Source organism: Podarcis filfolensis, assembly GCF_964270895.1.
Source record: "Podarcis filfolensis genome assembly, chromosome: Z".
Lineage (NCBI taxonomy): Eukaryota > Metazoa > Chordata > Lepidosauria > Squamata > Lacertidae > Podarcis > Podarcis filfolensis.
In genome coordinates, this window is record NC_139617.1 from 33329042 (window position 1) to 33353770 (window position 24729).

At 45.4% G+C, this 24729-nt stretch overlaps 1 protein-coding gene across 10 annotated transcripts in view; it reads left to right on the forward strand.

Annotated features, from left to right (window-relative positions):
- Positions 1-24729, forward strand: part of VAV2 (vav guanine nucleotide exchange factor 2) — a 152907-nt gene that overhangs the window by 120776 nt on the left and 7402 nt on the right. For 4 of the 10 annotated variants that reach the window (XM_083596325.1, XM_083596327.1, XM_083596330.1 and 1 more), the window contains 19 exons: positions 580-648; positions 1281-1381; positions 3708-3807; positions 4722-4817; positions 7499-7567; positions 11490-11576; positions 12722-12807; positions 13119-13251; positions 14558-14572; positions 14798-14907; positions 15603-15704; positions 16895-16983; positions 17672-17688; positions 18358-18373; positions 19425-19552; positions 20503-20577; positions 21296-21348; positions 22408-22524; positions 23756-23843. In XM_083596325.1, the coding sequence (XP_083452451.1) occupies positions 580-648; positions 1281-1381; positions 3708-3807; positions 4722-4817; positions 7499-7567; positions 11490-11576; positions 12722-12807; positions 13119-13251; positions 14558-14572; positions 14798-14907; positions 15603-15704; positions 16895-16983; positions 17672-17688; positions 18358-18373; positions 19425-19552; positions 20503-20577; positions 21296-21348; positions 22408-22524; positions 23756-23843 (1551 nt within the window). The remainder of the gene's footprint in view (positions 1-579; positions 649-1280; positions 1382-3707; positions 3808-4721; positions 4818-7498; positions 7568-11489; positions 11577-12721; positions 12808-13118; positions 13252-14557; positions 14573-14797; positions 14908-15602; positions 15705-16894; positions 16984-17671; positions 17689-18357; positions 18374-19424; positions 19553-20502; positions 20578-21295; positions 21349-22407; positions 22525-23755; positions 23844-24729) is intronic. The other 6 variants (XM_083596328.1, XM_083596329.1, XM_083596326.1 and 3 more) reach the window with 3 other exon arrangements.

The window sequence follows — 24729 nt, forward strand, 5'->3', positions numbered from 1 at the left end:
TCCAGCAGCCAGGCTCTTTTGAAGCTATATGTCTACTCTCGGAGGCAGCATTGCCTCTGAGTTTCTGGGAATCTCAAGCGGGGAGAGTGTTGCTGTTGTGCTAAGGTCCTGCTTTCGGGTTTCCCATTGGGGCATCTGACCATTGGGGCAAGATGCTGGACTAGGTGGTCTTTGACCTGATCCAGCAGGGTTCTTAAGTTCTTACTCCCTTGTGGGCAGTGTTCTGCAACAGTGGCAAGTGGGGTCAGAGACAAAAGTGGCAGAATAAACGATATGGCTCTCACCCTTGTACAGTAAGCTATATTCCAAGTCATAGGTTTCTAAAGATACACACAAACACACACATCCTCCATTCAGGTAAGCAAGAGACATGATCACAATTCAAGGGCACCTTCCAGCCAGGCAAAATCACCTGAGGAAACTGCAGAGCAAGACTGATGAGCAGCACGAATAGGGGAGACGGAGCGTGGCCTGTTGGGAAGAGAGGCTTAGAGGACCATGTTAGACTCCCTCACCCCTGCTGTAGAATTTGGGTGTTGTGGCCCATGCTTCCCACCTTTTTCTGTTTCGCTTTTGCAGAACTACATGAATCCATTGAGGCTGGTTTTGACTCTACAAGAAATGGAAGCAATATTTATTAACTTGGAGGTAATGTTGTCTAAGATCCGGACCTTTAAATCTCTTCTCCCCTCCTTCACACAAGCTGCAGATTTAGTTCCTTGATTTAAGGAACCTGGCTTTCAATTCTGACCCTGCTGCAGTTTACAATTCACTTTACACACAAGGACTCCCTTTTAAGAGTTCTTGAGTGGTTAATTATGGTGGCCTGAGTGGAGCTTTTTCGTTTCTAAATAATAAGTAAATTGTATTCTCTTTCGCATAAGTGGAGAAAGAGGAGTGTGGGGGGAGCGCACTGCCCCCGGCAGCACAATCCTGGTGGGGTGCCATCACGGCTGCCCCCACCCACCCACGCTGGGCACCATGCCCCCACAGGTGGTGTGCCACGCCCCCAGAACACGCCCCCAGTGGTGGAGCTTCATGCTCTGGCACTGGGGGTGGAGAGCAGGCGGGGTGGGGCTGGCGTGCGTCCTGGGGTGTGGCACCCAGTGCTGGTGGGGGAGCAGCCGTAATGCCACCCCACCGCTCCCCCCACAGTCCTCTTCCTCCGCCAGTGTCTCCATGCCCCCCCCCCCGGTGCCAGAGCATGAAGCTCCATCACTGGAAGTGGGCATAACCTTTGGGTACCATGTCTCTTCCCCTTTCCTTCCTTTCTTTTCCAGGACCTCATCAAAGTCCACTTCAATTTCCTGAGAGCCATCGATGTTTCCATGATGTCTGGAGGGAGCAGCTTAGCCAAAGTGTTTCTAGAATTCAAGGAAAGGTAAAAGAAAAAGGAGGAAAGGAAACTGGCAATTGGTGGAGGGAGAGAGAGAACATGGCAGGGATTTGTGGGAACCTCCTCCAGGTGTTCTCAGAGCCCCAGATGATTAGTTGCATGGGGCATACTGATGGCACATCGCTGTATTTCAACCCAGGTCTCCTGCCACCCCGAAGGAAGCAGGATGTGGGAGTCCCAATCACAGAATTGTAATAATAATAATAATAATAATAATAATAATAATAATAATAATAATAATTTTTATTTATACCCCGCCCTCCCCAGCCAAGGCCGGGCTCAGAGCGGCTTACAAGCAATAATAAAAACAAGATGAATGATTACAACTTAAAAACAAAAATAAAATACAACATTAAAATAATGGAACATTAAAATATTAAAATGTAGCCTCATCGCAGGAGGAGAAGGAAAAGAAAAAAGAAAGAGAGGGAGGGAGGGAATCAAATTGGCTCCAAGCCAAAGGCCAGGCGGAACAACTCTGTCTTACAGGCCCTGTGGAAAGAAATCAGATCCTGCAGGGCCCTGGTCTCATGAGGCAGAGCGTTCCACCAGGCCGGAGCCAGAGTTGAAAAGGCCCTGGCTCTGGTTGAAGCCAATCTAACTTCCTTAGGGCCTGGGACCACTAGGGTGTTGTTATTTATGGACCTTGAGGCTCTCCGTGTGGCATACCAGGAGAGGCGGTCCCGTAGGTACGAGGGTCCTAGGCCGTGAGGGGCTTTAAAGGTCAAAAGGTCAAATCTGACCCTGTACTCCACCGGGAGCCAGTGCAGCTTGAAAAGCACTGGGTGAATATGCTCCCATGGCAGAGACCCCGTGAGGAGCCTCGCTGCAGCATTCTGTACCCGCTGGAGTTTCTGGGATAGCTTCAAGGGCAGCCCCGCGTAGAGCGAATTACAGTAGTCAAGCCTGGAGATGACCGTCGCCTGGATCACTGTGGCGATCACTGGATCACTTCCAATTGTAGAGTTGGAAGGGACCCACGAGGGTCCTCTACTCACAGCTAATAACCTGACCCCCTGCAAGAACAAAAAAAAGGGGGGGACAACTTTGGATGAGACTAGCAAATATATCCCAGGCGTGTTCCGCCCCCCCGCCCCCCCACTGGGGCATCCGAAGTGTGCTATGGGTGATTCTCATGACCTCATGCATAATCTGATCCACATCTGGTGAAAGATGTCAAGAGCTGGGACTTGTGTCCTGGTGGGAATCCAGAGGCTCTGGCTGGGGAGGAATTTCTAGAAAAGCGAAGAAGGTTTTCAGCAAGACTGCTGGAAACTTATCGGAGGGACTTCGGTGCAACTCTGATGCCAGCTGTCCCTGTCCGAATCGTTTGGCACTGAAATCCTGGCCTCCCTTCGAAGTTCCGGCCCCAAAATGCATTCATGTCAAGCTTGGCAGCACAAAAATTGCAAAGGCTCCAATTATCTTCCTCAACGAGCTGCCCAAGGAAAACTGTTTCAACATAAAAGCATGTGGCCAAATTGGCTGGAACAAGAAGAAGGTGATGCAAGAAGAGAGCAAGATATTATGTAAAGGTCCACCCAAGTTTGTGTGTGTGTGTGTGTGTGTGTGTTCGTTCGTTCCACCCTTTACACAATCCAGATTCTGGAACAGTTTCATACTGGCTAAGATTTCTGGTTTCTCCTTTGGATCGTTTAGGTCACACAAGGGCGGAGAACTTTTCTTTTTTCAGCCCACTATTCTGAATATTGCTTTTTATAGGGTAGGGTAGGATATTATTTTTATTATTGCTTATTAAATTTGTATAAGTCCCTTCTTCTGTAGATCTCAGGTTGACAGCATAAAAGTACAATATAAAAACACAAAATGCATAATAAAAACAAAACCAAAAAAACCGTATTCCCTGCTCTCCCAGCCCCTTCCTATGAGCCCATTTAAAAGGGGTATAAGATGTTAATCAGCCAAAGGCCCGGTTGAAGAGGAAAGTTTTTGCCTGGTGCCTAAGGGTGTATAATGAATGTTCTAGGGTAGTGGGCACTGGTGATTGGTTTATGGAACCACTTGGTTCCATAAAGTTTGGGGACCACTGTATTAGGTGGATGCTGGAGCAATCCCAGACTGAATCTTGGAACCTAGAATGCACCCCAAAATCCAGTGCATGGATTATATGTACTCTTACTGGGGCTCTTTTGGAGACAAGGGAGAGGTAAAAATATATTAAAACTTGTGTCAGGAGTGGGATTGTCACATCACCAACGTTAACTAGGGTTGGACTGTGTGCCATGCCAAAGTAGGCCAAGCAGAGAGTCAAAGCAGTTGTCAAATCCTTTCCCCTTCTTCTTCCTTGTAGGCTCTTGATATACGGCGAGTACTGCAGCCGCATGGAATATGCACAGACCACGCTGAATCACCTCATGGCCAACCGGGAAGATGTTCAGCAGAAAATCGAGGTGACTGTGCTGAACGCTTTTGGTGGGTGCGAGGAGAGGTCAGCAAGTGGGTGGCCAGCCTTTGAAAGGGGATTAGATGAATTCATTGCCATCATTGGCTTACTAGCCACAACAGCTGTGTTCTCCCTCCATTGTTGCAGACAACGTGCTTCTGAATACCAGTTGTTGGAGATCTCTCCAAGTAGAAAGCTAGAAAAAGCGTAAGAAGAGGATCAGGCCAAAGGGGGCCCAACTAGTCTAATTCTCACAGTGACCAACCAGATACCCATTATGGGAAACCTGCAAGCAGTATTTATACCCCACCCATGTTGCTGGGTTTCCCCAGCCACTCTGGGTAGCTCCCAACAGAATATTAATAATAACAATAATAATAAAGCGATAAAACATCAAACATCAAAAACTTCCCTAATCAGGGCTGCCTTCAGATGTCTTCTAAAAGTCAGATAGTTGTTTATTTCCTTGACATCTGATGGGAGGGCATTCCACACGGCAGGTGCTACTACCAAGAAGGCCCTCTTGCCTGGTTCCCTATAACCTCACTTCTCACAGTGAGGGAACCACCAGAAGGCCCTCGGAGCTGGACCTCAGTGTCCAGGCTGAACAATGCTGGTGGAGATGCTCCTTCAGGTATACTGGGCCTCAGAAAGTAGAGGTATAGCATAGCCATCATAGCTAGTCACCACTGACAGCCTTATTCTTTTTCTGAAGCCTTCCATGTTAATGGCCATCAATGAAAGAGCTTTGATCCCTGATAGTCAAGGCACTGTTTTTTAGATGCAAATTGGATTTCCACAGTCAGAGCAATTGAAACTGGTTAATTTCTTAACGGTAGCATGAAGTGATAGTCTTTTGTAAACAAAGATTTTCTTTTTTTCTTTTTTAAAGCATTCTCACTTTTCTCCCCCCTCTTTCAGGAATGTACGCTGAAAGTTCAGGATGGGAAGTTTAAACTGCAAGACTTGTTGGTGGTTCCAATGCAAAGAGTTTTGAAGTATCACCTCTTATTAAAAGTAAGTGGGTTCACCTCTATTCTGATAGGGGCAGAAATTCCTCCAGCTACAGTGTGTTTTGGGAAGGGGGAGGGAAATTAAAGTATATAAAGCAAATCAAGAAAAAAATGCTAAACGTTTCTTATGAATATTATTATCATTATTGTCACAATTATTATTACATTTCTACCCACCCCCCATTTCTTCCAACAAGATCAGGGTAGTGTAAACAATTCTCCCCCTCTTCATTTTGCGCCTACAATAGCCCCGTGAGATAAGTTAGGCTTAGAGACAATAACTGAGCCCAACATTACATTCAGTGTGCTTTATGGGAGAGTGGGGGATTTGAACCCGCGTCTCCCAGGTCCTACTCTGACACTAACCACTGCACCACACTGGCTTTCAGTAGAAACTATAGAAGAGCATATTTGATTGATGTGTGCATTGATATTTGATTGAGGAATGGAAAGGAGTATCGCAGAAAAGAGTATAGTTGGCTAAAATCTCTTAAGAGAAGGGAAACACACCCATGCTTGAAACACCTTGTTGCAGGTCTTGCTTTTTCCCAGGGATTCAGAGCCAGATATCCCTTATCTGAACCCAGGACTCCAGGTGTTATTCCACACCTTTAATTACAGGGCTCAAGTTGATGGATGTTGCAACTTCTACCACATCTACAGTTCCCTTCAGGGCAGCTTACAACCCGTTATCAAATTCAAATAGAAAATTAAAACTCATCGATGTCAAAGCAATTAAGCAGAACTACAAGAAATAACATTTAGATCGAAAAGGTCACTAACTTGTTTTCATCAGTTGTCAGGTCAATGGGCAGCAAAATTTTCTGTCTTCTGAAACAGTCCTGGCTAAGCAAATGGAGTTTTCTTCGTCCTGTGGCAGGTAGTCTTTTGGATGAAATAAGGTTGTGGCCCTCAGCTTGTGGAAAGGAGTGATGCAAGCATCTCCCAGTTTTGATCTGTGCCATGTTGGCAGATGTGATGTGATCAGCCTGACAGCATAGGTCACATCAGATGCCCTCTCCGGAGTGGCCTTTAGCTGCAACGCTCCTCTCCTCTCCTCTCCCCTCCTCTCCTCTCCTCTCCTCTCCCTGCTGCCACCTCACTCTTGGTTCAATATCCAGCCTGAGGGGCAGGTTTGATGAAGTCTGAAAGTTAGACAGGAGTTTGAAGTTGGCAGAAGGAGAGCAGCAGTGTGTGCAGAGTTAGCCTGGAGAAAGATGTCCCCAGTGCACACAAGCTGCAGTCCGTTATACTAGCTCCCTTGTGCGAAGCTCAACAACTCCCATAAGGTGAGTTGAGGCACTTACCTGAATATGCAGAAGCTGTGTCTATGGGTAGGCAAGGTGGGCAAGTAAGCCCCGCCCCCCAGCATCCCCTTGCACAGCATGCTCAGCCCCCAGTTGTCCCTGCAGGGTAGGCCTGTGGAGGCTTGTGTTGGCACTTGTTTGATCAAGAGCAATACCTCTCGTGCAAACGTGGAGCCTGTTCAGTCAGGGCCTGGGTATTTCATGTTCAAGCAGATTCTGTTCCGCAATAAGGAGGAATACAAGCTACCGTATTTTTTGCTCTATAAAACACACTTTTTCCCTCCTAAAAAGTAAGGGGAAATGTGTGTGTGTGTTATGGATTGAATGCAGGCTGCGCTCAGGAGGCTCAGGGTGCGCACTGATCCCTCTTGTTCTCCTGGCTTCAGGAATAGCCATGCAGAGCCTCTTGAGTGCAGCCGGAGCACTCCTGCCTCTTCGCTCAAAAGGCTTTGCTTTGCTTTCTTGTTTTCCTCCTCTAAAAACTAGGTGCGTCTTATGGTCGGGTGCGTCTTATAGAGCGAAAAATACGGTATGTGGACTTGCAAGATTGTCGGCAGGAGGGAACCCCCCCTGCAAATCCACGGGGGGCTGTTGAAGATAGATTCTGGGGCTTAGCCTGGGACTCCACTGAAACCCCAGTCCCCTTTCTCTCATCAATCTCTATAATACATTCTTATTTATTGCATTTCTCTTCCACCTATTTCTCCAAGGAGCTCAAGGTAGCTTACATGGTTCCTCCCACTTCTCAATTAATTCCCCACAACAACCCTGTGAGGTAGGTTAGGCCAAGAGGCAGCAACTAGGCTAAGGTCACCCAGTGAGCTTCACGTGGCAAAGTGGGAACTGAACCCTGATCTCCCAGGTCCTAGTCTGACACAATTAAGAGCTACGCTGCTGCTACACACCTTTTCCAGGAAAGGATGCATAGCTCCCCTCCCCACATTTATTTCCCTCCACCCTCTTTCGCTCGTCTTTTTAAATGTTAATAATTGCACCAGCGTCTCCATGCAATGGAGCCTTTGTGAAGCATGGGCTTGTTGATCCTCATTGTTTTGCAAGGAGGGTCAATTAGCTGATGGGGGAAGAACCCTGCAAATAATTTGCTGATGCATGAAATTCCTTCTGTTAGCTCTGGGTTCGCTGAGCTGCCACAACACACCCCTCATGGGTTACTTGCTGGATGATTGTAACAGGCTTCTGGTTCGCAGCAATACATAGTGGAGGTGGAGTCATCACACACACACCCTCACTTCCCTGCTGCCGGTGATTGTGTGGCTGCAGAAAGTTTGCCACTGATGCTGGCTTCCAATGTGAGGCTCACGCTGTGGGATGGAGCAAGGCATCAACATGCCTCTGACATGCTGCACTTTCCTTTCAGGAGCTTCTCAGCCATTCATCGGATCGGCCAGAAAAGCAGCAGCTCAAGGAAGCCTTGGAAGCAATGCAGGTAGGAGCCCCATTTTTTTAAACCAGGTATTGGGCTGGGGGTCCTTGTGTTGTTTCAAGGCCACACTTGTTCCTAACCTTCCAAAGTTCCAGATATTCTTATAGGCAAAATCCATGGAGGGTCACAATGGCTGTGTTTGACCTCCGCTCTTGGAGGCAGTGGGACTCTGAATGCCAGGTGCTGGAATCACAGGAGGGGCTCTTGTGCTCAGGTCCTGCTTGTGGGCTTTTCCCCACTGGGGCATCTGGTTGGCCACTGTGAGGACAGGAGGTTGGACCAGATGGACCCAGCTGCAAGGCTTTCATGCTCCAAAGTTCACGGTCCCAAAGTCTGATCTATCAACTTAATCTGTCAATCATATATGTTTCTCTTTTCCAAGCTGAAGTTCTGTTCACCTCTGCATCAACTTATGGTTTTCTCTGCTGAGTTTCCACACTGAAGCAGCTCAAAGCAAAACAGGAAACAATGCAAGTTGAAAAACCATCACAGCAACAGTCTAAATGCTACAGTAATTCCTTTCAAAGCACCATGCTCCAGTCGAAAGGAATAACTCCTTTTGATAATACAGATGATATTGCAACATTTTTCTCTTCGTGGTCAATTAAGACATCAATCGTTAAAGCCTGTCCAATGATCCCAGCTAGTTCAAATATCTAAACCACAGTAAGATAATATTAAGCATTTCCAACAAAGACACTGAGACTGCTGAGCGTCTGCCAATGGATTCCAATGAGTACTCAAAATTCTAAAAAAAGCCACAGCAAAATATGTCACTTTAAATGCAGTGGTCCATGAAATCCCTAAAAGCAATCAATTTTTTTGTGATTCTTCTTTGGAATGGGGTTGGACTAGAGGATTCTTCGGGGGCCTTCCAACTCTAGGATTCTGTGATTCTATGAAACATTTAAAAGCCTCTTGAAATAAAGGTCTTCCATAGGTGTCTAATGGGTAAGGAGGGCAGGATATTGCTGGCTCTCCTTGAAGTTGGCATCCCCTGATATGAAGGGAGGCTCCTAAGGCTGCACATTGTGAAGTCATCAGGCCCTGGACAAACTACCTTTGGGGACGTATCTCCCTGACATTCTGAACCTTTGATTGACCCCTGAAGAGCCCCTGAGGTCCCTTGAAACATGGTTTGAAAGCTCTCCCTGGATTCCTGAACCCTCCTGAAATAGGCCACTTCCTGGAATGCAAGGAGATGGTGGCCACAGGCAACTCTTGGCTCACTCCATTACGCTTTGGGTGTTGTTTGCCTTGCTAACTGTTGCTGCCACTCAGTGTTTGAAACCCTGGGACTGTGTGACCCTTAACAAGCACTGTCACTTCAGCCAGGGATTAATCTTCCTTATGTTGGGGAAGCTGTGGAAGGTCAGCACCCCCAGGGCTTGTCTTGGAAAAGTCTCCATCCCTCTGACTTAATCTGAACTGACAGGGCAGAAAGTGTGTTTGGGCGGGGGGGAGATGGAGGAGGTGGGAGACTATGAAAAGAAGTGGTATGTGCGCGCGCACCCCCCCCATGCACACATTCTAAAGATACAGTAGGGCAAAGGCTGCCAACATGGTGCCCTCCAGATTGTGCAGACAGCAATTCCCATCATCCCTGATGGGAGTTGTAGTCCAAAACATGTGGAGAAGGACAAGTTGTTGAAGGCTGCATTACAGTCTTAGAGCAAGAGCTGCCAACATTTCTTCCCAGTGTCTCTGCATGAGATGCTGATTTTGAGGGAAGGTTATCCCAGAGCACTGACAATATGCGGCAGCGTCCTGTGAAGGCAGGTTCTTCCTCTTTTTCTTGGGACAAAAATAATCACCAAGGACTCCGCTCTCAAATATGTATGCACTGCAGGGGAGAGGCAAAGATTAGATCAGGCTTCCTCAACCTCGGCCCTCCAGATGTTTTGAGACTACAATTATCCCTGACCACAGGTCCTGCTAGCTAGGGATCATGGGAGTTGTAGGCCAAAAACATCTGGAGGGCCGAGGCTGAGGAGGCCTGGATTAGAGCCTGTCAAAGTTTGCAGAGGGACTCTGCATGTTCTCTGCATGAGTGCTCGGGCTCACAAGTGTGCCTGTTTAATTTATTTCTGGTGGTACACATACACACAACAGTACAGAAAACAAACGTGCTGCTCTCCTTCCTCAGCCTTACACCATCTGCCGCCCTCTCCTGGCCACCAGGGGATTTGCAGCACCGTGACCAAGGGCTCCCTTCTGCTCAGCGATTGTATTTCTCACAATGGCAAACCTTAAAACACCCCTTAACATTCTACGCAGGTCATCACAAGCTGCCAGTGGGCAAGCTCACATGCAAGTGTGGTGAGAGACACCACCCTGCTGCAGGTGTTTTCTGCATGAAATTTCGGCGGTGCCATGTAAAATGCAAAGCAGCCCCTGTTGCAGTGTGCACATTTTGGGGACTGGATTTTTTTTAAAATTATTATTATTTTACATTTATTGTGTCTCACTTTTTATCCAAGTTGCTCAAGCCAGCATTATGTCCCATCCCCCCTGTTCTTCCCTCACAAACAACCCTGTAAGGTAGACTGGGCTGAAAGAGAGAAAGTGAAACAGTGATTGGTGCAAGATCACCCTGTGAGCACCTGTCAGGCTGAGTGCAGGGCTTGAACCCTGGTATGTCCTGACTCCTAGTCCCAGCCCTTTAACCACCGCACAAATTTCATCAATTTTGAACTGCGCCACAGTGAAAGCACCACAGCTCCATTCAAGAGGACCCTGTGACTAAGAATTCCCATGGAAATGGGAGCAGCAATTGCTGATGTTTGCTTATTCATCCCATGTCTAGAACAGAGATCAATCCATCAAATATAATCAGCATTTGCTGTTCTTGCTACTTTCAGTTCGCAAATGATACATAATTGATTATGTGTCTCCCCCCCCCCAATTGGGTTGCATTAAATGAAGTTCACCATGCCTATAAATGTCAATGAGTCTACTCTGAGCAGGATTAGCACTGGACACCATTCATTGCACTTCCTTTGTCACTGAAATCCGTGGGGTGCAGTAACATAATGATGACATAACTTAAGTAATTAGTATATGAAGCCCATGACAACCTGGGTCCAGTTCACCTCTAAGAGCACCTTACCTTCTGTGTACCCACTTGGCTGCTTTGATCAGAACTGGCCCTGTTATAGGGACCATGTAATACCCATCCCAAATTTGTAAGAAATTGAGCTTTTAGTGCAGCAGCACCTATACTTTGGAACTCCCTGCCTAGTGACACCAGGCAGGTGCTTTTGCCTGTACTCTTTCGGGTACCCGCTGAAAACATTTTTGCTCATAGACAAACATACCCAGATGTTTAGGAAGTTTGAGTTTTGATCTGTTTTTAGTCTGTTGCTATTTTAACTTTTTGAAAGTTTTAAATTATTATTTTTTTCTTGATAATTTGTTTCATCTTTTTGTAAACCGGACGATGCTTTTTTAAAAAAAACAGTTCTATGGTGTGTTAAATAACTAAATAATCAATCAATCAATCAATCAATCAATTGTGCAAATGGTATAAGTTACATAATTTTGCTACAGCAGGCAGTGAGGTGAATAGGAAGATGCTCTGCAACTGATTGGAATCAGTGTTGCATACAAAATAGAAAACAATGCAGCCTTTGCCCCCACCTGTGGCCATCCCTGCAGCATTGCAATGGATTCTGGGGGGTGGCATCTTCTAGGCACTGTGTCTTGGAATAGACCTTCTCTGAACTGATCTTTTGAAAAATATATGAATGGGGCAGTCCCAAAGCCAGTGTATGCGTGCCTGTCCACCACTGTTTCTTATTGTGTTGACGGCTCTCAGCTGATTCTGCCAGATCACAATGTTACAGCCAGCTCTGTGTGTGTGTGTGTGTGTGTGTGTGTGTGTGTGTGTGTGTGTGGTGTGTGTGTGTGTGTTTCATTTTTTCAGGACCTGGCCATGTATATAAACGAAGTCAAGCGGGACAAGGAGACGTTAAAGAAAATAAGTGAATTTCAGAGTTCCATAGAAAACTTGGTGAGATAAAATTCTGGCGACCTTCTGAATGCTGTTCCCCTAAAAAATAAATTGAGGGTCTAGTCCTCATAGTTCTGAATAGAGGGATGGATTAAATAGGGACGAAGGAAGCAGCTGCCTTATGCTGAGTCAGACTCTTGGTCCCTCTAGCTCAGTGTTGCGCACACTGACTGGCAGCAATGGCTCTCCAGGGTTTCAGGAAGGGGCATTCCTAACCCTACCTGGAGGTGCACCTGGGGATTGGACTTTGGACCTTCTGCATGTAAAGTAGTTGCTCTTCCACTGAGCTGTGACCCTTCCCAGAAACATAGGAAGCTGCCTTCTATTAGTCAGACCCACCTAGCAAAATATTGTCTATATTGACTGCCCAGTGCCTTGACATTCCCAGGCCTCTCTGGAAACCTTCTCCTTGCAAGGCAGGCTTGCCACAAAGCTGCAGCCCTTTCCAACATAAAAACACAACCTATAAACAGAACAAAAACAAGCAGAACCAACAGCAGCTAAAAGCAAAGAGCAGCAGCTTTAATAACAGATCACACACCACAGAAGGTTGGGAGCCATGGGATTTATAAACAGCCGATCAGGAGCTTCTCTGACCCCGTTTTCTTTCTCCTGCTAGCCTTAACCAGGATCCCCTCTTAAGCAAGATTTGAAGTCAAGATCTCTGAGCACAATTCAAAGTGTTGGTGCTGACCTTTAGAGCCCTAAACGGCCTCAGCCCAGTATACCTGAAGGAGCGTCTCCACCCCCATCATCCAGCCCGTACACTGAGGTCCAGCTCCGAGGGTCTTCTGGTGGTTCCCTCACTGCGAGAAGTGAGGTTACAGGGAACCAGGCAGAGGGCCTTCTGGGTGGTGGTGCCCGCCCTATCGAACGCCCTCCCATCAGATGTCAAGGAGATAATCAACTATCTGACTTTTAGAAGACATCTGAAGGCAGCCCTGTTTAGGGAAGTTTTTAATGTTTGATGCTTTATTGTGTTTTTAATATTCTGTTGGGAGCCGCCCAGAGTGGCTGGGGAGGCCCGGCCAGATGGGTGAGGTATAAGTAAATTATTATTATTATTATTATTATTATTATTATTATTATTATTATTATGTTTTTGTTTTCCCCCTCTCTCAACACTTTCCTGTGTTACCCCACAGCCAGTGAAACTGGAAGAATATGGGAGGCCCAAAATAGACGGTGAACTGAAGGTCCGCTCAATAGTGAACCATACGAAGCAGGATAGGTGAGCAAGCGAGAGAAGGGCAGAACAAGCAGGTGGCTTCTGCTCACCAAATAAGGCTGGGAACTCTGGTTTGCTAAGGATGCTGGGAATTGTACTGCAATAAGTGTAAACTACACTTCCCTGAGTTCTTTGAGGAAGCCACAACTATGAAAAGTGGCATAAATATGCTTTAAATGGATGATGTGGATGTAACGTTCCCGGGCTACCTTGGAAGGGATGGGAAGAGAGTGACACTCAAAATTACTTTAATGCTGTTGAAAAATGTGTTTTTCAAGCCTTGGCTTTGTATCTTTTCTTTGGTGTGGGGGCAGGTACTTGTTTTTATTTGACAAAGTGGTGATCGTCTGCAAACGAAAAGGCTACAACTATGAGCAGAAGGATATCATCGAGCTGTTCTGCTACAAGATGACGGATGACCCAATGAACAATAAAGATATAAAGAAGGTTGTTGTTATTATTGATGATGATGATTACTCACCATCCCAATCTCTTAAGTGGTGAGAGACCCCAGGGGTTCCAGGCACTTACCCAGGTTATGTTTCCTTGCAATGAGGGTTAGCTGAGACTGCGGTTGCCCTTGGGATATATGGTTTCATTTACACATCTGTACAACCTGAGCATAGGATGGAGGGGCTCACATAGGATGAGCATAGGATGGAGGGGACTAATGGAAACTGCTTTTCCATTAGTCACAGCTTTGGCTCCAGCACAGAGCAAGCAGGTCTCTGTGTATCCAGCCTCCAGCCTGCTTTCAGCTCAGCTCTCACAGCCCACCCTGGCTCTTGTTCACTTACCTAACAACAAGGAGTGGATGGTGAAGGAAAGACCCACGCCTTAGCCAGAGGGGCACCATCACTTAGTTGGGGCTTTTGCAACCAACAAGCTCCTCCTTTGGGGTGCTGATGAGGACCCTTAAGTAGCCAGCTAAGGTCATTGTCTTACAAAGAAACTTCTCTCACTACTTTGCAACTCCTCTACTGGATTCTAATCCTCACTGGGTACAGGAATTGGAAGGGAGTCAGGGCATCCTCCAGACTGACCCCCCAAACCCACATTATAAGCATTTGCATTCCTATTCTGTCCTTCCAGAAGAGCCCAGGGAGACAAACACCAAAATGTTAAAACAATACAATTAAAAAATAAAATTAAAACATTTATGAAATGTTTACAAACCTCTAAAAGCAATCATATTACCCTGATTATTTTAGGGTTGCCAGGAACAGTCTTTTCAACTACCAAAGACCTGGGTGAAAACGAATATTTTAAAATCCCTCTGAAAGCCAATAGCAAGGGAATCAAGCACATTTTGCCAGTGAGGCCATTCTATAAACAGGGAGGGGGCAGCATCGAAAAGACCCCATGACTGGAATCCCCTGGTGATGGTATCATGGAAAGAGCTTCCCTTGCCTAGTAGGGTCCTGAAATGGTTAGTTTTAACAGGTGGGCTGGGTTTAGTAACCATTTGGGGCAGAACGCTCCTCCATATTTTTGATCAGATCTAAGAATGTAAAAATTCCCTGACCTCAAATTCAAAATGTGGCCAATGGAGGACTTCTGATGTGGGTATGTGCCCATCCTAGCTCCTTGCCTCTTGATCATCTATATTTTGGGGTGCAGGGCTTGGTTGGCAGGAGGTTGAGTCTTCCCTGCTCCTGGAAGCCAATCTCTCTTTTTAAAACATGGGTGAGCTGGACCCTGGAGCCTCTTTTTAACAAACTGTGTCTCTGCTTTCCCCTCTCATGCTTCTCAGTTGCATGGAAAAATGGTAAGCTGCGTCCACACATTCAGATTCAATTTTTATCTTATCGCTGTAACACGTCAATAAGGGACAATTTGTAAGGAAGGAAGGAGGGCAGATGGGGGCTGGCTGAGGGCAGGCTGAGGTTGGCGGGACAGCACCCCCCATTTGCCCTGATTGGACCAGACTTCATTGGGAGGAACCATTTTGATTGCTTTAGCATCCACTGCTCTCTCTTGTTTCCCTTGGTAGTGGTCGTACGGTTTCTACCTCACTCACCTCCAAGGCAAGCAGGGCTTCCAGTTCTTCTGCAAGACAGAAGACATGAAAAGGAAGTGGATGGAGCAGTTCGAAATGGCCATGTGAGTATTGGGGCACTTAAAAGAAGAAGAGGCTTGACAGCCACCATGTTGGCACATATCAAAGGAAACACCGGCAAAACTCCAGAGCCAGTAAAAGACCCGACAATAGGCAACATTGAGGCAGTTTGACATTACATAGTTTTATTTCCTGTTCTATATATTTTTAAGGGAAGGGTTTTAAAAGCGGGTGCCACCAGTCTTTCGGTCCTGCAACCCCAGAGCGGATGTCCCAGGATCTCCCTGTCCAATGTTTCTATGGGATTTGTCATTTGAATTGTTGTTAGAATGTCAGACTAGGACCTGGGAGAGACTAGGGTTCAAATCCCCACTTGGCCATAAAGCTCATCTTGGGCCAATCACTGCCTCTCAGCCTAACCTACCTCACAGAGTTGTTCTTGTGAGGATTAAATGAGGAGGGAAAGAACCTTGTACACCACTGTGTGCACTTCCTTGAGCTTATTGAAGAAAAGGAGAGGAATAAATGCAACTAAAATAAATAAATTTTTAATTTAGAAATTAAAACAAAATAATTGAAATGGTGAGTTTATCGGGGAACTTTGGGTTTGTGATCCTCAGGGTGCCCACAGAAGCTTCCTGAATAAGTTGGAAAAGCGTGCAGTGTTATTGAAGCTGATCAGGGTAGTCCTGAGAACTAAAAATAAAAATCAGCTGTTTTTGTTTTCCCTTTGAATCAGGTCGAACATCAAGCCGGAAAAAGCCATGGCAAACAACCACAACTTCCAGATGTACACCTTTGACAAGACAACAAACTGTAAAGCATGCAAGATGTTTCTTAGGTGAAAGGGGACTCTTCTGCTGGAAAGTGACTATCCAGACCAATTTTGGGTGGGAGGTGGTTTGGCATCTGCTGGCAGATCTCTGGATGATTTGCAACAGAGCAGCTAGGCTTGCAGACTCCCAGTGGTTCAACAATGGCAGTGACTTGGGGACGGGCCACAGCTGAGTGGCAGAGCAGCTGCTTTGCATGCAGAAGTTCCCGGGTTCAATTCCCAGAAACATCTCCAGGTAGGGCTAGGATTGTCCCCTGCCTAAAATCCCGCAGTACTGAGCTAAATAGACTTAATATGGCTTGACTCCATTTAAGACTGGAATCGTATTTTATACTGAGGGAAAAGATGCATGGTGGTAGATCATCAGTTTTGCATCCAGTAGAACCCAGGTTCATTCTCCAATGGCATCTCCAGGTAAGGCTGAGAAATAGCCCTGCCTGAAATCCTGGAGAGCCTCTGCCAGTCAGAGTGGGCAGTTCTGAGCAAGATATACCAATAGTCTGGCATCTTTCTCTGTTTTATGCTTGGAGAAGGGAAAACACCTAAAACGGATGCAGGGAAATTGGTGTGGTGTGGGGAAGCTTGTTCATGAGAAGTATCTGCTCCTGTGTCTCTGCTGATGGTGGGGGAAATTACAAGAAGGGGGATTCTATCTAGACCTAAAGAAGGACCTTCTGATGATAAGAGCCATTCAACAGTGGACAGGACTCCCTTGGAAAGTGGTGAACTCTTCTTAACTGGAGGTTTTTAACAGAGGTTAACAGAGGGCCTGGGAAGCGGGTGGCGCTGTGGGTTAAACCACAGAGCCTAGGACTTGCCGATCAGAAGGTTGGCGATTCGAATCCCCGCGACAGGGTGAGCTCCTGTTGCTCAGTCCCTGCTCCTGCCAACCTAGCAGTTCGAAAGCACATCGAAGTGCAAGTAGATAAATAGGTACTGCTCCGGCAGGCAGGGAAACGGTGTTTCCGTGTGCTGCTCTGGTTCACCAGAAGCGGCTTAGTCATGCTGGCCACATGACCCAGAAGCTGTACGCCGGCTCCCTCGGCCAATAAAGCGAGATGAGCGCCGCAACTCCAGAGTCAGCCACAACTGGACCTAATGGTCAGGGGTCCCTTTACCTTTACCTTTACAGTGGGTCATCTGTCATGGATTATTCAGCTGTGATTCCTAACCCTCCCCAATTCCTCTTTTCACAGAGGGACCTTCTACCAGGGTTATCAGTGTGTGAAATGCAAAGTTGGCGCTCACAAGGAATGCTTGGAAGTTATTCCCCCCTGCAAAATCAGTAAGTTTCTCCTATGCGGAAGCCGCTTTTCACAATTGTGGTTTGCCTCAATGATCTGTCGGTCCCTAACATGGCACTTGTGAGTGCAATGGCACCCTTGATGTCCTCTCTTGGTGCCCACAAAGCCTCAGAGCAGCCACCCCAGGCAATACACTGCCCCCTTGGTTATGAAGGGCTTTGGTGACTGCTCCCAGACTTTGGAACTCCCTCTCTAGAGAAGTTAGACTGGCTCCCTTTTTGTTGTTCTCCTGCCAGCAGGTGAAGATTGTTTTATTCTCTCAGGCTTTTCTGGACTTTTAAAAAATTATTATTATTATTGTTGTTATTTAAGGAAAGGGCTTTGAAATAGTGCTGTGCTGTTTTTATTGTTTGTATTTAAATATATTTGATATTTATATTGTATTAATTCTATTAAATGAGTTTCATTCCTTTTTAACAATTATCTTTTATATGCTTTTAGTTTTCGTATTCTGTTTGTGTTCTTTTAATTTGTGTATGTCATCTTGAGTCCTAGTCTGGGAAAAGGGAGGGGTGTAAGTAAGTAAGTAAGTAAGTAAGTAAGTAAGTAAATATTCTCTTGGGGTTTGGGGATCCTTTCATCCCATGGTGTAAACTGAAATGTGGAGCTTCCTGCTCAAGCTAATCAGAATTTTCATTTCATTTCTCCCCAACCCACCCAAATCTTCAGGTTCACCTGCAGACCAGGTAAGATCCATCACTTCTTTTTGCCTTCTCTCCAGGAAAGGATGTTCCTATCTGTTGGTTGCAACTGCCTGTGATTTCATTTCCTTTGTGCACTGGCATCACTGGGCAATGGAGATGGGGACGGGAGCAGTCGCTCACTCCTGCAAAGTCACTGCCACATACTGGGAAAATTTAGATGACAACAGGGAGGGCTGTTCTTTCCAAGTGTGGCAGCAGAAGCAGCAGATTGGCTCAGCTGACAGGCATACCCAGTGGCAGCCTACCTGACGCCTTTTCTCTTTGCTCTGATGGAGGACAGAGAAAGCAAGGCAAAATGTGGGAAAACCTCTGGCTTTTGCATAGCTGAATTTCGTCCACCTGTACTTTGTCCCCCCCTTTTTTTTTGCCTGTTGTGCCCACTTTTTATTTTAGCACCACTAGCATGCAGCCCCTAGGAAGAGCTCCCAGATTGAAAAAGGGCCCCCCACCCCCGTATTAAGCAAGAGTTAACTTTTTGTTTCTTGACAAGGTTTGTACCTGTTTTGCGATACTTTTTTTTAACTCTCGGAGGGAAGACAGAGGAAGAGTGTGAACTGTTGTTACAGCAAGCAGGATGTTTTGTGGCCCAGAAAGAATCATATACAATTTTAAAATCTCTTTCTTTCTCTTTCCGTCTGTCTGTCTCTCCAGGATTCATTGAATATGGGTAAGGTTGCTATTTTCTCTTTATTATTATTATTGCTGGTGCTTTTTCTTTTTTCTCAAAATAGTCCTGCTGCTTAGTGAGATGAGGAACAGTAGATTGCAGAACAGATCAGCTGCATCCCTGGTGTGTGTCTCAGAGCAGGGATGAATGGTCTGCATTATCCTGAGTCACACCAATTGCCCATCAAGCTCAGTATTGCCTACACTGGGTTTCAGGCAAGGGACTCTTTCCCAGCCTTGTCTGGAGCTGCCAGTGGAGCTTGAACCAGGGACCTTCTGCATGCCAAGCAGGTATTCTGCCACTGAGCTAGGGACTTTCCACTAAAAATAAATGAGGTTCGTGTCCTCATTGTTCTGAATAAGGGTAGAATTAAATACTAGGCATTATACCCCGAGTTGGTCTATCTAATTCAGTATTGTCAACACTGACTGGCAGCATCTCTCCAGGGTTTCAGACAGGAGATATTCCCAGCCTTACCTGGAGATGCTGCTAGGGAAGATGCTGCTAGGGATTGAACCTGGGACTTTCTGTATGCAAAGCAGCTGCTCTATTCTCCCCTTAAAGTGATAGTCTAGTCCTCATTGTTTCTGAGTAAAAGGCAGGATTAAACAGGATAGGCTGGGTTGTTTTTTTAAAAAGAATATAAGCTCAAGGGCAGAGACTGATTTATTTATTTCCAGTTGATCTGTAGGCTGCTCTGGGAATCTTTATTTACTTATTCATTGGCCAAATAGTGAAAAGCGGAAATCCTTTAAATAAATGAGGCTGCCCCAAAGCAATATCAGCCTTCGATTCCCCCATATAACAGCAAAGTAAACAGATAAGCAACTTTGGCTTTTAGAAGACATCTAAAGGCAGCCTTGCATAGCAAATTTTTAATGTTTGATGTTTTATTTTGCTGGAAGCCCCCCAGAGTGGCTGGGGCAACCCAGTCAGATGAGTGGATGATGATGATGATGATGATGATGATTACATTTTGATAGAAGTTCATTCACTGACTTAATTGCTTCCAACTTCAGCATGGCCTCTCCTTCCTTCTGTCTACATGCAGGTCCCAAAATGGTGGCAGTCCAGAACTACCATGGCAACCCAGCTCCCCCAGGGAAGCCCGTCTTGACATTTCAAACGGGAGAAGTTATTGAGCTCCTCCGAGGGGACCCAGAGTCACAGTGGTGGGAGGTGAGTGCTGGGAGGCCCTCTGGAAACATCCAGGAGATCTTAGGTGAAGATGGGGCACAAGTTCAGCCATTGCATCCAATGGAACTGATTTGCAACTCCAGACCTCTCTGCATGGCCCCCATAAGTCTCCCCAGGCCACACCATCCTTGAGCATTTTTGCTTGGCTGGAAAGCATTCTTGATTTCTGACATTACTCTTCCTTGAGGGGGGACCTCAAGGGTACCAGTGCACCCATGGGTGTTATGTTGGAGGCTTCAGAACAGTGGCCTCTTGGGCAACTAGGATGGCTAGCATAATTCCCCAGCCCTTACCCCAGCAGCCTGCTTGCACTGCGGCCTTCTCCTGGTCCTGCTTCTCCTGGTCCATGTTAACTGAAGCTATGACTCTCTGAGGCCAAAAGCACCCCCTATGACTCTGCCCTATGACTCTTTTTAAAAAAAAATCATTTAATCATTTTTTTCAATACAAACAACAACCACAAAAATTACATACAACAAAAACCACAATAACACTAATAACACAATTTAACATTTCAGATTTGAGTAGTGATATACCTATGACTACACCTTTTTAACAATATTTCCCCACCTCTCCTCCCCCTACTTCCCACCACTGTCCGCCTTATCGCTTAAATATTCCTTCCAGATTCCTTCATATTTATCCATTCTTAATTTGCGTCGGCATGCAATTCGTTCTTATGTAGCTAGTCTGTCCATATGATCAATCCATGTGCTCAATGGAATCTTTTTGCAGCTCTTCCAATTCATCAAAACAAGTTTTTTTGCTTCTAATATGGCACAGTGCATCCATTTTTTTTTTTACCCTTTGTAATCTCCTACATTTGCGGTATATAATTTAGAATTAAATTCAATTCCCCTAAATAACAATTTCTTTTTATTACTCTTGCTATGACTCTGCCCTATGACCCTTTTTCTCATCTTCGTTTGCAGGGAAGGCTAATATTGTCGAAGAAGTCTGGTTATTTCCCCAGCTCGTCAGTCAAACCCTGCCCAGTGGATGCCAGAGTAAGGAGACAGGAATGTTAGCAGAATCACTTAACTTCTGCAGATGGGAGAAAAGTCTGGATAGATCTTTATTTAGAAAACTGGACAAAACCAGTGTATAATTTGAGAAAAAACAAATCAAGAGGTTTTGTGTTTCTTGGTCTGGAGACATTAAGCCAAACATACGGGGGTGGCGGGGGGAGGCATGGAAATAAGCCAATCAGCATGCATGCTACTAGCCATGATGATTATACTTCTGAATAATACCAGTTGCTCGGAATTTTCAAATGGTGAGAGATTGTGTTGTGTTCAGGTCCTGCTTGTGGGCACCTGGATGGTGACTATGAAAACAGGATGAGCTCCCTGTGGCCTGATCCAGCTGCAGGCCTCTTATGTTCACTTAAGGGCACAGTTATGTTGCTAATATATTGTCCAATGTGGCCAATTTCATCTTCCTCACAGCTAATAACTCATTAACTTACACACTTATACATGGTCCATGAACTCCCTTGGAAGGTGCTGGGCTCTCCTTTATTTGAGGTTTTTAAGCAGAAGCCGGACGGCTATCTCTCAGTTATTCTTTAACTGTGATTCCTGCATTCCAGGGGGTTGGACTAGATGACTCTTGGGGTCCCTTCCAACTATACAATGCTGTGATTCATAAAAAAACAACCACCCACTGTTTGCCTTCTTAGGATGCCACTGCTTGCGTAACTCTTTTCTGCTCTGCTTTCTGCAGCCTCCTAACAGCCGGCCCCCATCACGAGAGATGGATTATTCTGCCTATCCTTGGTGAGTTCTAGTGTTCAAATTAGGCATGCATTACCAGGAGACCTAAAGGTGGATGCTCATGGCTTTTGTCTGGTATACCTTGCAGTAGCCAAAGTGTTTCTGGAATCCAAATTCCATTGTTGCCTGACAATTGCCATGCCAGCTGGGACTGATTAAAACTTATTTATTCAGAATTAGACAAGCTAACGGGGAGAATTCGGAACCGGCGAGACCAGAGATTTACCAAGGACTGGAATAAATTTACAGAGTATATTAAGAATATATGTGAAGGTCAATTAACGTTTGTAGGTTTTCAAGAAGCTCTGTGATAATAATGGAAAGAAATATTGTTTTATAATAATTGTTAAGATTAATTTGGTTAAAAAAAACAAAACAATAAAGATGCAAGAAATGTGAATAACTGTGAAAACATGAAAATTTCCAGATAGACTGAAGGAAGTCTGAAAGTGGAAAGATTAGAATTGGATGTATAATTCAAATGGAATGTTTTTTTTATTATTGTTAAATTTGAAAATTTTATAAATATTTTTTTTTTAAAAAAAAACTTATTTATTCAAGTTACCTTATTGATAACTTGATTCAGATGAGTTCTGTAGGACTTAATATGTAAAACGTATCTCGGAGCAGTGTACAGTCATACCTCATGTTACGGACGCTTCAGGTTACGTGTTTTCGGGTTGTGGACCGTCGGAAACCCGGAAGTACTGGAACGTGTTACTTTTGGATTTTGCCGCATGCACAGAAGCGCCAAATTGCGGCTCTGCCTGCCCAGATGTGATGCTGCGGGTTGCGGACATGCCTCCGTCATGGATTACTTCCGCAACCCGAGGTTCCACTGTACAGAAAACTAAAGCAACAATAGCAGACCACCTAAACAAAAACAAATGCTGAAATAATGCAAATGTAGCATGAATACAAATTACTAATAAATCCATACAAGTTACTACTTGGCCACAGGGGCTAGAAACTTGGAGAAACGAAAGTAGGGGTTCCAAACTAGAAAATTCAGCTCTCAAAAACAAATGAGTAAATGAGCATTTCATTTTTTTTGTTTTTCAGGTTTGCAGGAAACATGGAAAGGCAGCAGACAGACAATCTCCTGAAGCTGCATGTTACTGGGACGTACCTGATCCGGGAGAGGCCGGCAGAGGCTGAGCGCTTTGCAATCAGCATTAAGTAAGTGATCTAATTAGGTTTGTTCTGAGATGGGGTGTAGTTCCTTGCAGCGGGTGCAGGAATGGTTGCAGTTGTATCACCAGCCTTGTTAGGAGAGGGGATTCTGCCTGGGCAGGGCCACAACAGAAAAAGGCCCCTGTATCTGTAGGGCAAGGAGAAGAACCTCATGCTTCTGTCCTGACATATGGGCTCATGGTTAGGGTATGGGCCCTGGGCAGGGGATGAGCCATGGGTATAATTTTGCTGGCAACCCCAATTTTACTGCCCCATAAACTATATCATTTTGTAAGCTGTTTTTGCTCACTCTGCATTTGAACACCTTGATAACGCAACCAAAATTTGCATGATAGTTCCCAAGATCAAGGGGCAGGTTTTTGTCTGACCTTGGATACAATTTGAGGATGCAAATTCTGAATCAAAATACAGTCATACCTTTGAAGTCGAACGGAATCTGTTCCGGAAGTCCATTCGACTCCCAAAACGTTAAAAAACCAAAGCACAGCTTCTGATTGGCTGCAGGAAACCCTGTCGGACGTTCGGCTTCCAAAACAGCATTCGAAAACCGGAACAGTCACTTCTGGGTTTTGATCATTCAGGAGCCAAAATGTTTTGAGAACTAGGCATGTTCGAAAACCAAGGTATGACTGTCGTGGACTGAAGCTTCCACAACCACCAATTTCAAAACTACATCGTACACTAACCCCACATAACAACACATCTCTTCTTTCTTAAATATTTCTGGGAAACTGAAAAAAGAGAGAGTCAGATTTGCCCATCCCTTGTGGTCAATAGGCCTTTCTTAGGACACCACCATTCATGTAGGTCAGGGGTTGTCAAAGTTTTTGTGACTTGGGCCGGTTCACTGTCCCGCAGAAGCCGCGGTGGGCCGGAGTGCATGCATGAGCAAATGCTATTTCCAGTGCTCCTTCCAGCGCGGAGGAGCCGTACGCAGCTTCCCATTGGCTGCAGGACCTTCCTGCAGCCAATGGGAAGCTGGCCGGCATAGCGGAAGGCGGTCCTCACTCTGCTCCACGCTGGTTTAGCGTAGTGCACGGGAGCCGACTGAGCGGGATGCGGGGGCCCATGGGCCAGTTAAATGACCCGCATGGGCTGCTTGTGGCCCATGGGCCTTAGGCTGCCGACCCCTGCTGTAGGGGCATGGTGGCATTCCAAACCATCCCAATCTGACTGTGATCTTTCCGGTTCACCAACTCCATGTCTCCCCCTGCAGGTTTAATGAGGAGGTGAAGCACATTAAGGTGGTCGAGAAAGACAACTGGATTCACATCACCGAAGCAAAAAAATTTGAAAGCTTATTGGTATGGTTTGTTTGGAGATAGTAAATTATTATTATTATTATTATTATTATTATTATTATTATTATTATTATTATTATTTACATATTTCATAAAATTTAAACACAGCTTGGTTGATTGTAAAAAAAAAAAATCCCTCAAAGCCATTCACAAAAAAAGATAAACGAAAAAGAAGAATTGACAACAATACAATAATTTAATACTTTTGAAAAGTCAAAATAACAGTAGACTAAAAGCATTAATGCTCGTATCAACTTTCTAAACATCTGGGGAGACATGTCCAAACAAAAATGTTTTCAGCAGGCTTTGAAAAGAGTACAAAGAGTACTTATTGGTGTCAATAAGTGGTGAGTTTCAAGTGAAGGGGCTGCCAGTCCGTTTCTAGGCACAATTCAAAGTGCTGGTTATGACCTATAAAGCCCTACCTGGCTTGGGTCCAAGCTATCTGAAAGAACATTTCCTCATACAAACCTGCCAGAGTTTTGAGATCCTTGGTGAAGGCCCTTCTGTTGGTACCACCACTTTCACAAGCCCACTTGGTAGGGCTGCGGGAGAAGGTCATCTTGGTGGCTGCTCCCAGATTCTGGAACCCCTCCTTGGAGAAGCCAGACTGGCTCCCTCCTTGTCGTCCTTCTGCCAGCAGGTGAAAACCTTGTTCCAACAAGCTTTGGGGAACTGAGTGCTTTTGATTAAAGAGCTGGTGCCATGCTATTTTTATGGTAGTAACTGGTTATGTTTTAAACAAATTTTATTTATGTATATTAGAGGTTTCCAAACTTTTCATGTTGGAGACACACTTTTTAGACATATATCATTTCGTGAAACGGTAATTCAGTTTTCCTAGCAAACCAGAGGTTTAACTAACCCCTTTCCAGCCCTGGGAGGAGTG